Below are 19,043 nucleotides of genomic sequence, written 5' to 3'. Positions count from 1 at the left end.
GGAAGAGCGCAAGAGTGTAAGTCAAAGTAACGAAGTAAGCAAGTATTCCCATAAAGTATCTCCCAACGCATCCCATCATATCCCCGATCGAGATCTCTCGTGGAATTCTGGATGTGATGAACGACGGGTTCTTATAATCTGTAATCTGTAGTCTGTAGTGTTGGTACTGGTAGTGTGTTCCCGTGTCTTGATTGTATTGTATGTATCCATTCAATTTGAGTGAGAGAGAGAAAACGATGAATGCAAATCAAATTCGACCACAGATGTAACTCCTTCAAAGCCGGTCTTCCTATCTCCATTCAAACTAGAACCTAAGCCAATGAAAACTAAACCAAAGAAGAAGAAAAGGAAAAAAATTAAAGCAAAGAGAAAAAATGAGAGAAAACTCGAGAGAAGAAATCGAAAGAATGTGAGTGATTGATTGATAGTGAACAATTACATCCAAACATCTGTTGTTTGTATATCTTTTGTAAACATGTGTATGCATAAGTAGCATAGGATGAGTGATAGTCGTGCGCCGTTAACCGATTCCCAATTCGCCGAACAATTGCTTGTGCTGTAGTATCTTGAAATGAAAAGTGCTTGATCCATTGCTAAAGTAACAATGGAAGTAAGCGGATGAAGAAATGCCGAGAAGAGCTCAAAGTTTGAGAGAAGAAAATGTAGGGATGGGACCCCAGCCATCATTATCATCATCATCAGCTTCCTTCTTGTTCTTGTTACTGCCATTACCATCAGTATTACCATTCCCTCTCGTACCGGATTTGGACTTGGGTGTAGGAGTAGATGCATAACCACCTCCGCTGAAATCTAAGGGATTACATTTGACACCAGCGCCACCACTGTAGCCGCCTATGTCTGGAAGGACAGTTTCGGTATCTGTAGGGCTTGGCCAGAAATTGTTGCCGGTTGTCTTGGTATTGGTACCCCGAGAGTCATCTTCGGTGGCTTGGGCTCCCCATGATTGATAGCCGTTACTAGTAGCACTATAGGAATGATCTGCATTGGCATCCCAAGATTGATCATTGGTATAAGTATTGCCACCATATGATTGCTCCGCATCATAGTTGGCAGTCTCGGCCCAAGAACTTTCTCTAGATGGCTTAGGAGTAGCCGAGTACTCAGGCTTCTCTTGAAAAGATACTCGGCGTCGAAGCTTGACACGATCAAGCACAGCAGCCTTAGAACGAGCTGTTCGGAGAGTGAGATCAGTAGCATCATCAACGATGGTAGCATTGTCATCTTTGCCTGCAACGTCTCGAGTGCGAATGTTAGCGTTAAGACGATTTGTTTCGTTGGGAACCACTGCTGCGTTGCCGTACTCAACATAGGCTGTATAGCTTCCAATTTGATCCCTGTATTTCTGGGAAGTGGAACGGACAGCATGGCTATTTTCCTCGACTTTGGAATTTGAAAATTCAGCACGTTCATGAGGACGATGGCTAGGTTCAATAACCGGCTTCTTTTTGAGAATTGCTTTTCTGCTTGGTGCGGCGAGAGTCGATTCGACTTCATTCCCACTGTCTGTGGTGTCACGAATAGAAACTGGTTGAGGGATTATGGATAAACGTGTAGAATCCGAAGCACTAAGTTCATACAAGCCTGCTGATGTTGAGGTTGTTGTGAAAGAATCGGATTGGGTGACCATTGAGCCGGAAGATTGAGAATCAGATGATCGAGAATGAACACGTGATTTTCGATTCTGTTCCAAGCGTTGATCAAGCTGATCGATTGTCGATGCATTCATCCATGCCTGATTTTTTCGAGGAGTGCTCTGATGTTGAGGAACTTTAGGTAAATTACTCTGAGAAGTTGAACGATCTCTACTTCTGGGCGCATATCTAGGGTCCCAATCACCGTTCAGAGTTGGTGGGTCTGGTGCTCGGGGAGGTGTCTGGGTGCCATCCATAAAGCTTCCATAATTTTTGAATGAGCTACGTTGACGACGACGAGGTCCTGGGTTTGGCAAATTCTGATGGGCCATTTCATCTAGATGAAATTAGTCACGTTGATTTCAGATGTCATAAGAGAGATAACCTGGTACTTACAAGCTCTATTAAACTCTTCGCTAGAATCTGAAGAACGACGAATGGTTGAAGTATGATACATATCTGAAGAAGCACGCCGAATACTTGGTACGAAACTCCTCAGAGAGCTTAAGCTTGAACTTGTTCGGCTTGTAGTAGTCCACTTATACTGCGTCTCATTGCCATGCTGATCAACTTCAGAAGTAATATATGTTTCTCGAGTCCTGATGGGGGTACGTGGAGGACTGTGACGTCTCGCTTGTGGTCTTCTTAGATCATGCCTAAATTCAGTTCGAGATCTGGGTAGTTCATGTTCGGTCTCGACCACAATGAAGTCTTCGTCAGAGGAGCGCGGGCGATGGCGAGGCAGGTGTCTTGGCTCATTTCGTGATTCAGGGTGTTCGTGTTCTGTTTCAACCACGATAATATCTTCATCGGAGCGACGACGAGGAACATACTCATGTACTTTCTCATGGATATCATGATCATAAGCACGCTCAGGGTATGCACGCTCAGAACGTCTGCGCTGAGCATGATCTTTCGTACGTAAATTTGGAAGAGAATCTTTTGAGAAACGAACAGATCTTGGCAGAGATTCGTATGGAGCAGCAGAGTGAAGTGGCTCAACGTATCTGTATGATTTATGGAGATCTTGTCGAGAGGCGGCTTGAGAAGTAGCGTTTGCTTTCCTCGTCTGCTGGTTAAAGTGGACTGACTTTTCTCGAATTTCATCGACGATTGATGGTGGACTGACTGATAAGGATCGATTTGTAATATTAATTCTCACTTTTGGCTCTTCTCTAGCAGTAGAGTCTTCCTCAAAGGGATCCCTTTCACGAGTAAGAGTGTAGCTTCTGGATGCCGACTGTCTTGTGTTGTTCTCACTTTTTCGAGCTGGGTCTTTGGGTGCGGGTTTGTGTTCGCGTGTAACTTCCTCCTCAACGATGATTTCATGCCGATGGTCGTTAGAGTGGGCATTGCCTCTTCTCTCATCATCTCGGCTCAGAAATTCAATAGAGCGAACTCGAGATATGGGTTTGCGTCTGTAATTCTTCTGAAAGATATTAGTGAGGGAACCTCCAAAATTAATGAGGAATCAAACTGACCTTCGAGCTTCTCGCCTTTGTTCTTCTTCTTCCTCTTCCTCTATATCCATGAATATTTGAACGACTGTCATCACTGTCATCGCTACTTGATCCACTAGTAGAGGTAGCGCTTCTACGACATCTGCGACAAAACCCAGGAGTGGGAGTCTCGCCAGCCTTGATTGGATTATCAAGATGATATTTAGAAGAACGATCTCTTTGGCAGCTGACACAAATATGCTTGGTGATAACGGTCGTTGTAGTTGTCTTTATCTCTGTGTGATCATCATTATCTCCGTCTCTTTTTGACTTTGACTTCGCTCTCTTAAGAAAATCAGATTCAACTTTTCGAAGTTCTTCAAAATTTGGTGGCTTTGGTGCTTTTGGTGGAAACGCCCATCGCATGGGTTGTTGTGCAGGTACAGGTACAGGTACAGGTGCAGGTGCAGGTGCAGGTGCAGGTGCAGGTGCAGCAGGAAATCCAGGAAATCCAGGAACAGGGTAGAAAGGAGGAAATCCGGGGGTTGTTTGAGGAAAGAAATTTGGATTCGGAAAAGACTGTTGAGGGATGGTTGGCGCATAAGGAATTGGTGGTGGTGCAAAAGCGGGAAAGTGTTGTGGTGGGTGCGCTGTCGAATAAGGGGGTCGTGGGATAGGAAAACGCGCCAGTCTCTTCTTCTTCTTCTTCTTCAAGGCTTCTACAGAAGCTTTTCTCTTTGGTTCATGAATTCCAAAAGCTTGACCTAGCAAACTGAAATTCTTCTTTGCACGATTTGTGGGAACCTTTCTTGCCATCACCATGCGGCCATTATTTTTCTTGAAATAATAGGGGTATCCGTCTCTTACAATCTCCTCGGTAGTATCAGAGCCATCATCGCTCCGAGAGCCAGCTCCTCGCAACCTGATATCAATGATTAGAACAGAGAACGTTGAGAAAGAACCTCAGTCGAATTGCTTAGCTCGAATGAAGGAGAAAAGACTTACATAGTAAGCATTTTGGCAACCGAATTAGGGGATTGTTATTTGTTCACCAGCCGAGGACCGTCCTAGGATTGTTGTCTAGGGATTTTATGTTGTCGTCTTGTTACTGCTCCGACACAAAGTAAACGAATGGAAATCCAGTAAAAACGTCGGAAAAGTAGATGAAAGAAGTGAAGTAAAATGATAGCACAAAATCACCAGATTCTTGCCTACCATTAAGCAATTAATATTAAAATTTTGAATACAAAGCCGACTCAATGAAAGAAGTAAAAGAGAATTCAAAGTGCAATTTTGTCTTAAAAAAGTTGGTTGTATAGGTGTGCAAAAGAAGATGGGAGAAACCAGATATTCAATCTATGTTATGATGGTTTCTCGGGCTCTCCCTATTCGGCTATCGTCAACATCACTGGCATTGACCAACCAGAAGCCTCATCGATGAATAGATACACAAACAGAGATAATTCAAAAGGTATCATTCACTGTTATCGACCCATAATCATGAATAGGTGGCAGGCAATGCTTCCTCGGGTTCTTATCGGTTATTGAAGAATCCCATTTCGACCTTTGAAGTTAAGGTGAAGGAGCTCTCTTGTCCAAAGGTTGAACAACGTGGGATGGAAAAGTGAAGGGAAACAATGCTTCGAGCTGTATTATGGGAAAGAGCAGGTGTTTTTTTCCAGCTAAAACTAATTAGTAATAACTGCCTAGGTAGGTAGGTAGGTGGTATGTTATAATGGAGTGAATTATTGCTGCAAGTAAACCATGATGTTGAAAGAATCTCTCAGCTTTGCACTAAAAGTTCTATTTGAAGACTATGAAAGAAAGGAACTGAATGTCAAATGGATCTCATACCTGTCACATCAATACCTGAAGTCAATTGAACCTAACGCAGGGCCATATTTACGAGTACATTTTGTTTTCTATACATAACATTGGACTCGCGCTATTTTTCAATGCGCCCAACCCAGAATAAGGAAATATGATACAAAGCAAAGTTCATCTCTTTATTCAACTCTCAAAACTTTTGGCCCTCTCTTCTTTATTGTCTTCTTCTTCTTGTTTCCTCTATCGAAAGATGCTGCCGATGCATGGTCTCGGCCAACATTGTCAAGGTCTTTCACCTTGTAGATTCGGATGATCCAATTCTCACTAGTGAATGCTTCTTCAACCGTGTTAAGAACTGGTCCAACTTCTGGCATCTTTACGCCACGAACTCTATCTTGGGCCTGTCCAGGTGGAAAGAGGGAGTTGAACTTGTAGTATGACATTTTGTACCTGTTGAATGATTAGCAAATTTTCAAAAGTAATATGATCAGCGTTACTTGCATCAAGCTGTCCTTCATGGTTTGAGTGGCACCGTCATCAACTCTGTATTCTCCACGCTCAGTGAAAAAGTCACGTTCCTTAACCTCATCTGGCCAGATTCCTTCGGCAATTCTGACCATCCACAAGAACTTGTTGATATCATCTCCAGAGTATCCAAGGAGACCACCGAAGACAACAAGAACATAATCGACTTCATGTTGGCGCATTATAGGGTAGCTGACCTCCTCACGAGAGCTCATTGCCTTTCCGACAGTCGCGATGTGGGTGTTGTTCCAGGTATTGTTATCGACGAGTGTTGGTCTGTCAGCCATACCACCAATCTGGTAACCGTAATCCCACCAGGACATGATCTTCGCATCTTCCTTGGTGTTTTGTCGTAACCATTGATAAGCCTCTCTGTAATCATCGATGATATGCTGACTACCGTCCGGCATTCTACTAGCGAGCACGACAGATGGAGAAGAGTAGGCATTTGATGTGACCCAAGTACAGTGGAGAACAAAGATCAAGAGATATGTTGTCATGGCGCCAACAACGGAAATCTTGGAGAAGCTGGCATAGATACCGACCAAAGGTTGACGCATGGAGCGGAGTTCCTCTTGTTTAGCGGCCTTCTTTGTGGCGCCATTGCTAGCACCATCAGTTACAGTAGCGGTTGTGGTTGGTTCTTCAGGCGACTTGAAGGTCAAGTAAGTGTCCAAGATATTGGACAATGCCAAAGCGGCAGCCACACAGACGATTGGGGTCAAAGTAAGCATTAATCTAACCATGACACCAGAGAAGTAACTGGCAAGAATTGCGTATACAACAACGAAAACTTGCTCATCGGCAAGCTTCAAGAAGCAAAGGTAAACACCAGCTGGGAAGAGCCAGATGAGAAGGTTAAGATCGAAGAAATAAGCTGGCCATGCGGTTGGCTGATGCTCAGAGACAGAGGCAATGATAGGGATGTGAATCTTGGCGTATCCAGTATCCCACAAAGAGTAGAAACGACCAGTCCAAGGAGCAATAACACCAGAGACGGTCAAGAGTACTAAGCCACCAAAGGAGATGGTAAAAACGGCAAGGACAAACCCTCTAAGGAGAGTAGCGAATTGCTTGCTTGGTACACCCGAGCGGACAAATTCGACGAATCCAACCAATTGAAGAAGGCCGAATACACCTGAACAGATTAGCACATAGACATTTCATAACAAGGCGATTGAACGTACCGAGAGCAGACATATGCTCACTACTGCGAATTGGCAAAAATCCTACAAATGGAATTTGCATGCTTGCCAACGTGCCTAGTGCGTACCAAGTACAGTAACTGACATAGACTCTTGGACTGAATCTTCCCATGCAGACTAATACAAAGACGTGGAGAGGGATCAAATTCGTAATGAAAACATATCCACCCCAGGCTGATACCATGTATCCATAGAACAAGGCGCAAAGAGCACCCCAAAATGCAGATCCGAGCTTGATGGCTTTGATCCAGAGGTAGAACGTAAAGACGAGTAGGAAGATTGCAATGGCTTCGTTATCGTAGCTGCCTGCAACTGATCGCGAAATGTAACCTGGAGCAATTCCCATGAAAATAGCTGCGAGAAGACCGGCGGAAGGGGATGTGGACATCTCATTGGTGAAGAGGTAGGTTGCGAAGGCAGTCAGACCAGAGAAACCAGGTGCAAGAAGCACACAAATGTTTCGAATATCGACTGGTATAGTAAGAGCTCGAAGGGCATGGTAGATGACACCACTGGTGACCATGAGACCTGGGTATAAAGTTCCTCCCGTAACTCGACCAAGTGGATGCCATGTTCGGTCGTCAAACCAATCCCAGAAATCGTAGAATCCATTCGAGACCAAGTATTTTGTAGCTCTGAAATTGAACCAAGGATCAACTAAATGTAGGTTAGTTTCCAGGCATTCATTGAGGGTAGATCTGGAGCAAAGAGAGCTCCGTCCATTGAGGGGTCCGTTGGGTACTAACATTCGTGAATTATACTCTCGAATCCTAAACATAATTATATTAGTATTTACTCCACAGCTTGGGCATTGGCAGAAAGCACGACGAAACTGTTATGCCCTTCAATGCCATGAAGAATGCAAAATGCTCGAAGCATTATGTGTGAAGCTTGAGGTACTTACGAATCACAGAAAACAGTCGACTGGCGATTGCAGCGCCAGCAATTAAGCAAAGAATAACAATTCTTAATACCCCACGAGAATTCTTTCCCGTACTCCCTTGGAAGAACGGTTCCTGAGTTTTTGCAACCATGTTGATGGCAGCTATGGTGAAAAGGAAAGTTGTCGCTGGTTGAAAGATTCTCTGGATTAACACATATCTGTTCGCAATGCCGCACTTTCAGAGCTCCGCGTCAGTTCACAGGGATTAAGTTCAGTGACCCGCCGCACTAGTTTGAATATCACGTGAATAGATCAACACATCAATGGCTCATTCTCTATTTGTGATGTGTACCAAATGTATGATGCTTATCTCAACATCTCAAGAAGTTTTTACCAGGTGAATAATGATGTTTTGGGGCGCGAACGAATTTTGTATGGCTCCGGTTTGGAGGGGAGAATGTATTCCTTGCTGTATTCTCTGATCCCGTCATTGTCAAGCTAAGCAGTGCGAACGATTTATGCTCTGTAGAAAAAAATGAGTTGTAATTATTTCTTCTACAGTTTTCTTGTAGATAAAGCGTTTGTATATGTTCCTGGCTGGTTTGGCCTGTCGATGAGAAAAATGATTACCTCGGTATACTCATTCCATGTGAACAAAAGGAAGTATAGGAAGTCTTTCATGATCCAAATTCGGAACATTCGACGTGTACTTCCTTCTTCTGTGGTCCTCGTAGGTGAAAATTGGGTCTCCAACAACAGAAGCTCCCAGCTGTATTGGTCGTCTATAGTACAATGTACAAGAAGTATCACCTAAGTGATGTCTAAAGGCTTTTGTGTGTTTGCTCAAACCCTAGAAACCCTCTCCAAACATCGCCGGAGCCCATACCAACTACCACGAATGGTCTCATTCAGCGATGCCCCTCTATCATTACCCATAATTAAAACCCCCATCCCACGAATGCCCCTAGTTCTCTGCTGCCAGAACCTTCAAGTATGCCTCGAGATCGAAATTCTTGTCCATAGGATCCCGTATAACTGTTTTTGAATGTCAGTAATGCTTCATCCAAGAAATTCGGCTCGAAGTCTCGAAATGGACTCAAAAATCCTCATTCGGTTGCAGATTTGAGCAGGTGTAAATGTGGTAGAGATTGAAATCTAATAAAACTTCACGTACTGTCACCACCTCCGGTTTTCTGGCTCGCAGGCAAGTTCTTCTTTGCGTACTCTGCTCTCGCTTGCTCAATTAACTTTTGCTTGTGCTCGAATTCCCTGCTTGCTGCTGCTGCTTTTGCTGCAGAAGATATGCTCATTTGATGGTAGAATCCGTAGAATACACCCGCACCAAGGGCTGACCACCGCAGAACCTATAGAAATATCTACGTTAGCACATTCTTGTACCAATAGACCTACGAAGAATCGATTCCAACTTGGAATGAAGTCTCCGGGTTAAGGACTGCGCGAAGTCTTAAGACGTACGTTTACCCCAGTTGAAGCCATCGGGAATAGTTGTAAGAATATGCCGGGGATGATATGGTGAGAAGAGTAGTGGCTTAAGAAATACCAATTGAAATCGGTATCACAACGAAAGGCAGGTAGGGTGATTGTTGTCGGCGATAAACTTTTTCAAGGTGGTCGGATGAAATATCGCGAGAGCAAGCTTCAGCGGCATTTTGCGGGACCAGACTTCCACGTGATATCTAAATTACAATAATGCGCTTTCAACAAACGCGACTTCTATTATGCGTGTCTACTTGTATTTATGAACTGTAATAACACAACTTCATATTTGGGTTCATACATTTGCTGGAATACTCAACCACCATCTGCGAACTTTAGGATCTTTCAACAACACGATATTGCGGTAAATTAAAGGTATTTGCCCATGAGATGGGCATAGAACTCCCGCAAAATGCAACAACGACGAGATGAAATTCTGGCGAAGAAAGCCAAACTTGCAGAGTTAAAGAGGCAAAGAGAACTTCGTGCGAGAGAAGTTTCCGTAAGCAGACAGAGCGTAGGAAGTGGAAGTGATGTAATTAAACTTACCCTCATACTTGAATTAAACTTACAAGCCATAGCTTGCATCACCGACACCAGGACGAGCCGATAATCGAAGGGAACTTGACAATCTAATTTCCAGCTTAGTTGGAGATAGTAGACCTGGATCGACTGGCCCTGGCGGAGCAGGATCACCTGCGAGAGGGAGTCGACCAAACAGTGTATTAAGTGCCGGTGAACTAAGTAATGAGCCTTCCGAATCGACCATATCGACTGCCCAAGTCTCGCAGACCCAAACATTATCCATATCGACTCCCCAGTCTCTTTCCACAGTTCCATTATCTACAGTCTATGAGTTTCCGCCATCTCCAATTAAGGAAGTGTTCTCATACAGTAAAGGGGTACAAACAACTGAAGAATGGGGTACACAAACCTCTAGGCCTCGAGGTTTCGATGATTCGGAAGATGAACTCGACAAACCCCCTGGAGTTCATTCACCAAGCAAGCGGCTCAGCAGGAGAGAAAAAAATAGAGAGGAAGAATTAAGGGAGAACATTCGCCGGGAAATCGAGGAAGAGCTGAAGGCAACTCGAGATCTTGTAGATGGCCCTGTAAGACCAGATTCTCAGCATTTATCAACAGAAAATTTCCCTGCGAGAACTCTGACGAATGAAGAGCTCAATGCTGTGACATCGTCAGAAGATTTTATGGAATTTGTTGAAAGATCAAGTAAGGTTATCGAAAGAGCATTAGATCAGGAATACGATGTGCTTGCAGATTACGGATTAAGTGGCGCAAATGGAGTTGGGGACGACGATGAATACGGTAATACAGGCGGAAGGGGTCGACGGAAGATAAAGGAGGTTGCCCAATTCTACGATGAACGATGGTCAAAGAAGAGGATGATCAGTGCTATTGATTTCTCACCCAAATTTCCAGAGCTCGTTCTTGCAGCATATACAAAGAATCCATCTGCACCACATGATCCTGATGGACTGGTTCAGGTCTGGAATATGCATCTTCACGATAGACCAGAATTTGTGTTTCATGCACAATCAGATGTTCTCGCTGCAAAATTTTCCCCTTTCCACCCCAATCTGATCATTGGAGGTGCTTACAGCGGTCAAGTTTTACTCTGGGACACAAGAGCAAAATCAGCACCAGTTCAAAAGACGCCTTTAACTGGATCAGGACACACTCACCCGGTCTATTCTGTCGATATCGTAGGAACTCAAAACGCAAATAATATCATATCCTGCTCGACAGATGGTGTTATGTGTGGATGGACTGTAGATATGCTTGCGCAACCACAAGAACTACTTACATTAACAACTCCAGCACCCGCAAAAACTGAAGATATGAGCCCAACTTGTATGGCTTTCCCACAAACTGATCCGACATATTTTCTCGTTGGTTCGGAAGAAGGAACTGTGTATTCTTGCCATAGATATGATCGAGCAGGTGCCAAGGCAGGTGTCGATCAAAGAGTCACTTACCGTGGCCATGCAGCACCCGTCATGTCTTTGAATTTCCATCCAGCAAAGGGTCCTGTTGATCTTGGCGATCTTGTTCTTACCAGTTCCTTGGATTGGACCGTTAAATTGTGGAAAGTCCGGGCCCCAACTGCGACAGCAACAACTTCTATCTCAGGAGAAGGCCAGGCAGTCGCTCCATTATTTGATTTTACCAGAGAGGATCTTGTCTATGACGCAGCCTGGTCACCTATAAAACCCGGTGTATTCTCACTTGTGGATGGAGCAGGTAATCTAGAAGTATGGGACATAACCGTGGACACTGAGGTCCCAGTGTCTAAAGTCCAGCCAAGCGGCCGAAAGGGTGGTCGAAGCATTATGTCCAAGAGCTTGAACAAACTCGCTTGGGAAAAAACTGAAGGAAAACGTATCGCAACCGGTGGTATTGACGGTGTGCTTTCAATATTTGAGGTTGGTCCGGATCTTGGGGGCAAGGATAGTGCCAGAAGTGAGGAATGGGCGAATGTCAAGAAACTGGTGGCCAGAATGGAGTCATCGGCACAAAATGCTCATGATGTGAATGGCATCAACGGGTTGTAATTAAGACATAGAGGGGGGCGATACTTGCTGAGGCGATGAGATAGCTGTATGTGATAGATATGGCGTCTTTGCGTTGAATATACCCTAGTTAACAATCGACATGATTGCTTTTTGTTCCTTTGTTATTCATTTCTAATTCTCGGCTATCTCATATACACACGGGACGTCAACAACACACCGATATGGATGGCCAAGCAGAATTGGTCCACTTTTACCCCTGTATTATAATCCCACGCTGACATAACCTCCCATGGCAGGAAGCTTTCTGTCTTCCTAACTTCCAGGTCAACCTCCTTCGTAATTAGAAATCCAAATTCAGATCGCCTACCTCTTGGCTTTTACTTCTAATCTGCACGAAAGAGGCACATCTTGAAGGAAAATCCACAGTGGGGCTGTGTCAAATCTAGATCACGGAGCAAGTCATATTAGGCTCCAGGATTCTGTTACATGACATATTCTCACCTCATATATCTCTGCATCAAATCCATTGTCTAACTTTCCCCCTGATTCTAACCAATACTATCAGTCCCAATGTTATATCACTACACATCATAGATCCCGAAACCCAATTGCAAAGATGGCGCCCACAGCGGCCGATCCAAAAGATCTCAAACTTATTCTCAACCCCGCACGTCGAAGAGCCCTCAACATCCTAATCGGATCCATCACAGAACACATGCGCAAAACAATTACAGATTCCTTTTCCAACCCCTCAAATCAACCAAACTCCAATCTAAACAACAACATTGCAGGATCTAATCCAAATGTCTCTTCCTACCCAAATGCCCACTATTCCAACACCTTCTCGCCCGCTTCAACACCAACTTCGGAACTCGATCAAGAAACAGCCCAACAACGCCGTCTTGAAGCCCGTCTAAATCAAAATCTTTCAACGCCCAAACTACAAGCTTTGGAAAAAGCAGCTCTGAATTACTTCGATTCTTGGCGTGATTCAATTATCACACAATTAGGCAAAATTTTGAATTCCCCAGATGATCCCCGTGCAGATCAAAAAAAGAAAGAGTTTCTCGCTTCGAGGCCGCCGCCTCCTTATATCCCCGCTTCCAATAACGACAATGAACCTAGCAAAGACATCCTAGCTTTCCAGACCCTCTACCCTCCAATCCCCACCCGTCTAACTACCATTTCCCCTCAAGACCGCATCCACATAGTCTCAAGTCTTCTCATTATCTTTCTCTCCCTCGGAACCTACTCTGCCCATTCCCGCGTTCTTCTCTGCATACTCACTAGTTCTCTCTCTCCCCCCCCTTCCCTCCTCACCCACGAGGAAATCCAAACCTCGCGCACTCTCCTTCTAGCCTCCAAAGCCGCCCTCAACGCCGACGCTGAAACTGCCGCTCGCGCAACTCAGAATACGTCTTCCCGTCGTTGGAAAGTCGGGCTTGCCTCTGTAGCAGGCGCCGCTTTGATCGGTGTCACCGGCGGGCTTGCGGCTCCCGTAGTCGCTGGTGCTATCGGGGGACTCATGGGCTCGGTTGGTTTAGGAGGCTTGGCGTCTTTCCTGGGCGTTTTTTGTATGAATGGGGCGCTGGTGGGAACGTTTTTTGGAGCGTACGGAGCACGGATGACGGGGGAAATGATGGATAAGTATGCGAGGGAGGTGGAGGATTTCAAGTTTCTGGACGTTAAAGGAGAATGGGGGGAATTTGGGACGAAAGAGGAAGAAGAGGTGGAGAAAAGGAGGTTGAGGGTGCTGATTGGGGTTAATGGGTGGGTGGGGGAGGAGAGGGATGTTATCAGGCCGTGGAGAAAACTTGCTGTGAGCGAGGGAGACGAGGATAATGGGCATGGATGTGAGGTTTTTGCGCTGAGGCATGAAACCAATGCATTGGTAGAGTTGGGAAATAGTTTGAAGGATACGGTTGGGAGTTATGCGTGGTCGATGGTTAAAATGGAGATCTTGAAACGCACCGTTTTGGCTACTTTATGGGGAGCATTGTGGCCAGTTTATTTATTGAAGATGGCTACTGGGATTGATAATCCTTTTGCGAGAGCTAAGAGGAGGGCAGAGAAAGCTGGAGAAGTCCTGGCCGACGCGCTCATCAATAAAGCTCAAGGAGAACGTCCGGTTATGCTAGTTGGATACTCATTAGGGAGTCGGGTATGAGCCAACTTCTCTTTTTTATGTCGCCGTACTTTCAAATGTTCACGCTGGACCAGACATTGGGAAACACGTTTAGAAGAAATTTTTCAAAGTTAGCTAATTCTCTCCTCGTAGGTAATCTACTCGTGCCTCCGCTCTCTCGCCGAACGCCACGCCTTCGGTCTCATCGACAGTGTGGTGCTAATCGGCTCTCCAATCCCCTCATCGACTCTTTCTCGTAAGTACCCCCTTCTTTCTGCCCATTTTCCCCTCTAACACCTCCCTAGTTCTCCCCCTCCGCACCGTCATCTCCGGACCCCTCTTGAACGTCTACAACCCCTCTGATCTTCTCCTCGCCTTCCTATACCGTTTCACCTCCCTACAGTACGGAATTTCCGGTCTACAACCAATTGAGCACATTGAAGGCGTCACCAATATCGACGTGAGTTCTAAACTTAATTCGCACCTAAAATACGAAGGGGTCATCGATAGGGTCTTAGGGACCTACGTATTTCCCAGCATGAGTAATGTTGATGAGGAGAAATGGGAGAATGGAGGAGGGGGAGAAGAAGGCATTTCAATGGTTGATGGCGAGGGCCGGGTCAAGAAGGATGGAATAGAGGAAGAGCTATTGATTGATTTTGGAGAGGTAGCGGGACTGGAAGCCAATGTTCCATTGCCATCCGGACAACTGAATAACAAGAATCCCAACATCCCTTCGACTACTAGTAACTCGTATGATCTCGAAGACTTGTTAGGCTCGCCAGCAACCCCGACAGAAACAGTCACAAGTACAACTAAAAGTATCTCAGGTACTCATTTCGCTTCACACTCAAACGGTACTATATCACCCAGCATTACCACAACCACAACTACACTTGCCACACCAAATACCACCACTCCTTCCTCGCCATCTCCTTCTTATTATTCATGCTCCGAAGACGAAGGAGGAATCAAAATGATTGACAACGATGATGATCTAGATATGCATATACAATTGGCCGCTCCAGAAATCCCATCTATGTCATCCAAGAATGAGGTTGAAAGGATCGAGAAAGGAATGACTAGGCTTGTAGTAACCGAACGATCTATCGATGATGTGAAACATGAATCTCCCGTAGAGCCGAAGAGCTTGGGCTCTTTGCCCAGAGGAGACAGAAAAATGGCTGCTGATTTCGGATTGTATTGATAAATGTTTGCGTATGGTTCTAGCTTTAGTGGAAATGAGATTGTCGTAATGCAAGAATCACAAGTCACGAATCAATAAGTTCACCTAAGTTCATTGATTGAAGTTTAAACAATTTCATCATTATATCGTGAAGTAGATAGAAACAAAGTTGGTATCGAGCGCTATTTACGCCACATCAAAATCGCCGAGGAGGTATCCCTTTCTCTCGACATAATCCCAAACTCCGTGGAACCACAAAGTAGGAATCAAAAAAATAATCCAACCCTAATCTATACATGAACTCCAGCGCAACATGCATCCAAACCATAAGCGGGAGCTGGACTCCATTATGAACATCTGGAAGAACGCAGTAATGCACCACCGACTCTTTCTCATCAGTTCAAGGAAGGTTTGAGGCAGGGACACCCAGGCCAACAAAATGACAACTCGCACAACGACCAAGAACTGATGCTTTCTCTCCAAACAGCAAACTTAGAGGGATCTAGCACGCTCCAAAGCGGCTAGCATACGACCTCAAATTGACAATTAAGTCTGTTTGCGTTGGTAGAGCAGCAAATACGGTTGGTTACCCCCCAAAGCCTTTGCCAGAGTCGTAGCATTGTAATATGAATCGTTAAAGCAACTCCAGCGACCATCGGGTCCACGAGCATCACAGGTGTAATGTCCGTAGTCGAGGCTACCAGAGTGCGAAACAGATGCTACAAGCTCGTACTCCATGGAGTCCTTGCTCCCACTAGGGTCGCGATAAGGACTGAGGTCGAGGGTATGGTCGATCGGAATAGCAAGCTTATCCTTTCTTCCATCATAACCAAACCGTTTAAGCTGTACGAACAAGATATCCGGTGCGTGACTGATCGACTGTACGCGATGAACGTCCCCCGTTACCTTACACTTCTCGCACTTGTAACCTTCAATGGTCTCATCCAAGTACTTTTGCAAGTACGAGGAAACAGAGCCACCTCGAATACGCGGCTTGAGGGGTATGGATAAGGCTAGTTCATCTTGTAAGTCTCCCACAGAGACGTTATCACAGTGATCACATTTGATTCTGCTGCTCAAAACAAGCTGCATTATCGACTGCATACTGGCAACGCTCCTGAACAAACAAGGTCAGTAAGATTTTGATATAGACGAACGAGAGAAAATAAAACTTACGACGCCTTGATCTGTTTCTCAATCTTTTCCAACATCCAGGTAATTTGCTCATGGGGATCACCTTGACCAGAGGGTCCAGGATACCACCCAAGACGCTTGCACTGAACCTCGAGTTTTCTCAGAATTGGTGTGATATCCTTGGAAGGAACATCAACGGTCCAATACTTTGAAGAGAGAAGGCTAAGAGAACAGGCCAAACAATCTCTTTTGGGTATGTCGCCTAGTAATCTTTGTGAGCTAATGATCAACAAACCCTCAAATAGGGAATAGCTTACAAGTTTCCACAGGATGTTGGTCAATTAAGAAATTGAAGAACTTGGGAAGATGTAAAAGACCTTGTAAAAGACTGTTTCTGTAGCATGCATATCCAGTAACATTGGACAACCCCCTCTGTGCATTTGATGGCATGCGTGTTGAGTCATTGCGTACTTTCGAGGCCTAAGAACATGAGAGTTAGTATGAATAAATGAGTGATACTTGATGAACATACCAAGTATCTTCGCTTTCTTAGCGAGTCACTGCGTGCCTTCTCCAATTCTTCTTTCGAAAGCTTTGCAGCCGGCTTGGAATTGGTAGCGTTCTTGGTAGCGACTTTCGAGACCTTGGCAGCAATTCGTCGTTTCTTTGGGGATTCACTCTGAGCAGCAGTTTCTTCATCCTCATCATCTGGCCGTGATCTCTTTGGAGCGCTAACCTTGACAGCAATCTTTTCGTCTTTAACAACAGGGTGAGGTCTTGATGGCTCAATGCTTTTGATAGTGATCGTGTTGCTCTTTGCCTCGGAAGTTGTTTGCTTAAGAGGATTGACTTTGGTGGTTATCTCATTTTTATCATCTGGACGTGGTTTGTTCGGTAAGGAGGCGGCTGGCTTCGAGGGAGCTAAGACAACAGACGATGGGGGCGAGGGTAGTGGTATCCTTTGAGTAGCGGATGAAGAAGATGAAGGTAGAGGCGTCCTTGATATAGCCGAGATAGCGGATGAAGGGGGTGGAGGCGGAGGTAATTTTGAAGAGGTGGGAGGAACAGATGAAGGGGTTATGTTGTCAGACCTCTTTACTGATAGGGAAGAAATAGATGGAGAAGTAGGTGTGCTGTTGAGATTCTTTGATGAAGATAAGGAGGCAAATGGGTTTTCTCGAGGAAAAACAGATGCCAATGATTGAGGAGTAGAAGTAGATGGCTCTACTGACGGAGGGGTATCGATTTCTTTGGGGTGAACAGTAGGTTCGGCGGCTTTCATTGGTGGCGGAGAGACAGACAGTTTTCTCGGAGGTGAAACAGACGTCTTTGAACGAGAATTGGATTTCGCTGCGGGATGCGAGCTAGAAGACTTGGTTGATGGTGGTGGAGAAACAGATGATTTCGAGCTCGAATTAGAAGAGGAGGATGCTGATCTTGCGGGAGATGACATCTTCCTACTACGCGCAGATCTTCTTCTATAATTCTTCGATTGAGCGAAGTACTGTGCGTACAGCTTGTTTTGACGTGGGTTCTTCATTAGGAATGACCGTGGGTTGTACTTGAATGCCCCCGTATAGTTGTATGCTGGCGTATTTGAAGAATCGAATGATGGAAATAGAGGTGTTTTGTACATCTTCATAACTTTAGTCGCCATTTTGAATTAAATCAATCCTCTATTGTCTTCTTGGTCGGGTCGGTGGCTGTAAAACGCGGTCAAATTGTTATTTTTTAACAATAGCAAATTTCGACAATACGCTTATTGTCTTTCTTTTCCTCGACGCGAACGTGTATTGTGAACGACGACAGTAAGACTCGATTGGCTAACCAAAGTTTAAAAGAACTCAGTTTCGCTATTAAGTCTACCTTGTGCTGGTTATATATGTCTTCTGATATTGTGTTGATGTTCGATATTGTAGGTGAAAGTGAAATATTTCCAAGTATAGGTTGTATCTTGCTTTCCACCTCAGCTTCCTCTTAAATTTGTAGTAAAAATCTGTATATATTGTAAAAGAAATTGGAGTTCTCGTTGGAACTTGATCGATGCCTTTAAACCGTTGAATTTCGAACTGTACATCGAGTCCGGAGCGTGGAAGTGCGTATCGTTCGTGGGACAACTGCGATCGCCGTAGTTAGGTTGCGTAGTAGTTTTATCTTGTAGTGAACAAGATGTACTATGAAGAGTTTTTTAATTGACCTCTCTGCAATACAATAAGATGTATCGTTGTCGTTGTATTCTCATTCACGTCGGAGTGTGGTGAAGGTGTGGTTTGGATTTGAGAAGAGCGTATTTTTTTTTTTCTCGAAAAAGCATCATCCACCAGTGATCCACATCGCATACCCACTCCACTCGAGCCACTCCACTCGAGCCACTCGAGCCACTGGAGATATCATTGAGCGGCCGACTGCTCCGATCCTCCCGAAAGCCCGGATAAATTATTGCAACAATGCGATGATCTTATCGAGCCTCCGAGCTTATCTAATCTGAATCTAATCCACCATCGTACTCATCCGACATCTCACATTGGATGTTTACTTCCCTGCTACAAATTGCAAAAAGTATATCGCACAGTCGCATTCATCCATTTTTCCATTAAAGCCCTTGTCTCAAAGAACACCTGGGCAGTGCTTGATCAGAGACAATAAAACCTTAAACTGACCTCTGGATTCTCTTTCATTACTCATCACTGAGCTTACCCCCAGAGAGGACTGATAAAAATCTCTGCCCCTCATATACCAACATTTACCCGGCACATTACACAACCTTCACTTCAAAATCTGATCACGAGATTCGGTATCCCTTTCTCGCCTACAGGGGATATCTATTTTACCCATCCTATTGCCAAGGCCGTATGCACAATTAAGAAATTGAAACATTGCAAAGGATTCTATAACACAAACGCAGATTCAGGGGAAGGCATAAACTATCACTCATCTACCGAATCTATAAATACAAGGACCTACCAAATTACTCCCCCTATATCAACCCTCCAATCCAACTCTAGTCACGAGACCAGCCTTCTCACCCCCGAAATC

The 19,043-nt window shown here is 44.8% G+C and overlaps 6 protein-coding genes across 6 annotated transcripts; 2 read left to right on the top strand and 4 right to left on the bottom strand.

The window, feature by feature from the left end:
• Positions 1–640: 640 nt before the first annotated feature.
• EAE98_000505 (uncharacterized protein) lies at positions 641–4,107 on the bottom strand (the record flags this gene model as incomplete). The annotated part of the gene is made up of 4 exons (XM_038948123.1): positions 641–1,989; positions 2,049–3,081; positions 3,134–4,013; positions 4,097–4,107. 4 exons carry the CDS (start codon positions 4,105–4,107, stop codon positions 641–643), a joined length of 3,273 nt encoding a protein of 1,090 aa, XP_038815800.1.
• Positions 4,108–5,097: 990 nt separating this feature from the next.
• On the bottom strand, positions 5,098–7,682 carry EAE98_000504 (uncharacterized protein; the record flags this gene model as incomplete). Its single annotated transcript, XM_038948122.1, has 5 exons — positions 5,098–5,368; positions 5,420–6,581; positions 6,631–7,305; positions 7,395–7,418; positions 7,553–7,682. 5 exons carry the CDS (start codon positions 7,680–7,682, stop codon positions 5,098–5,100), a joined length of 2,262 nt encoding a protein of 753 aa, XP_038815799.1.
• Positions 7,683–8,495: 813 nt separating this feature from the next.
• On the bottom strand, positions 8,496–9,028 carry EAE98_000503 (uncharacterized protein; the record flags this gene model as incomplete). Its single annotated transcript, XM_038948121.1, has 3 exons — positions 8,496–8,566; positions 8,706–8,895; positions 9,008–9,028. The coding sequence occupies 3 exons, from the start codon at positions 9,026–9,028 to the stop codon at positions 8,496–8,498; spliced, it is 282 nt and encodes a 93-aa protein (XP_038815798.1).
• A 412-nt stretch (positions 9,029–9,440) lies between these two features.
• EAE98_000502 (uncharacterized protein) lies at positions 9,441–11,601 on the top strand (the record flags this gene model as incomplete). The annotated part of the gene is made up of 2 exons (XM_038948120.1): positions 9,441–9,563; positions 9,610–11,601. 2 exons carry the CDS (start codon positions 9,441–9,443, stop codon positions 11,599–11,601), a joined length of 2,115 nt encoding a protein of 704 aa, XP_038815797.1.
• Positions 11,602–12,178: 577 nt separating this feature from the next.
• Positions 12,179–14,894, top strand: EAE98_000501 (uncharacterized protein; the record flags this gene model as incomplete). Its single annotated transcript, XM_038948119.1, has 3 exons — positions 12,179–13,723; positions 13,841–13,943; positions 13,993–14,894. The coding sequence occupies 3 exons, from the start codon at positions 12,179–12,181 to the stop codon at positions 14,892–14,894; spliced, it is 2,550 nt and encodes an 849-aa protein (XP_038815796.1).
• A 525-nt stretch (positions 14,895–15,419) lies between these two features.
• On the bottom strand, positions 15,420–17,664 carry EAE98_000500 (uncharacterized protein; the record flags this gene model as incomplete). Its single annotated transcript, XM_038948118.1, has 4 exons — positions 15,420–15,990; positions 16,050–16,269; positions 16,325–16,487; positions 16,540–17,664. 4 exons carry the CDS (start codon positions 17,662–17,664, stop codon positions 15,420–15,422), a joined length of 2,079 nt encoding a protein of 692 aa, XP_038815795.1.
• Positions 17,665–19,043: the final 1,379 nt, after the last annotated feature.

The sequence above is a fragment of the Botrytis deweyae genome (assembly GCF_014898535.1).
Source record: "Botrytis deweyae strain B1 chromosome Unknown BDEW_001, whole genome shotgun sequence".
Lineage (NCBI taxonomy): Eukaryota > Fungi > Ascomycota > Leotiomycetes > Helotiales > Sclerotiniaceae > Botrytis > Botrytis deweyae.
This window is presented reverse-complemented; position numbering and strand designations above follow the sequence as displayed.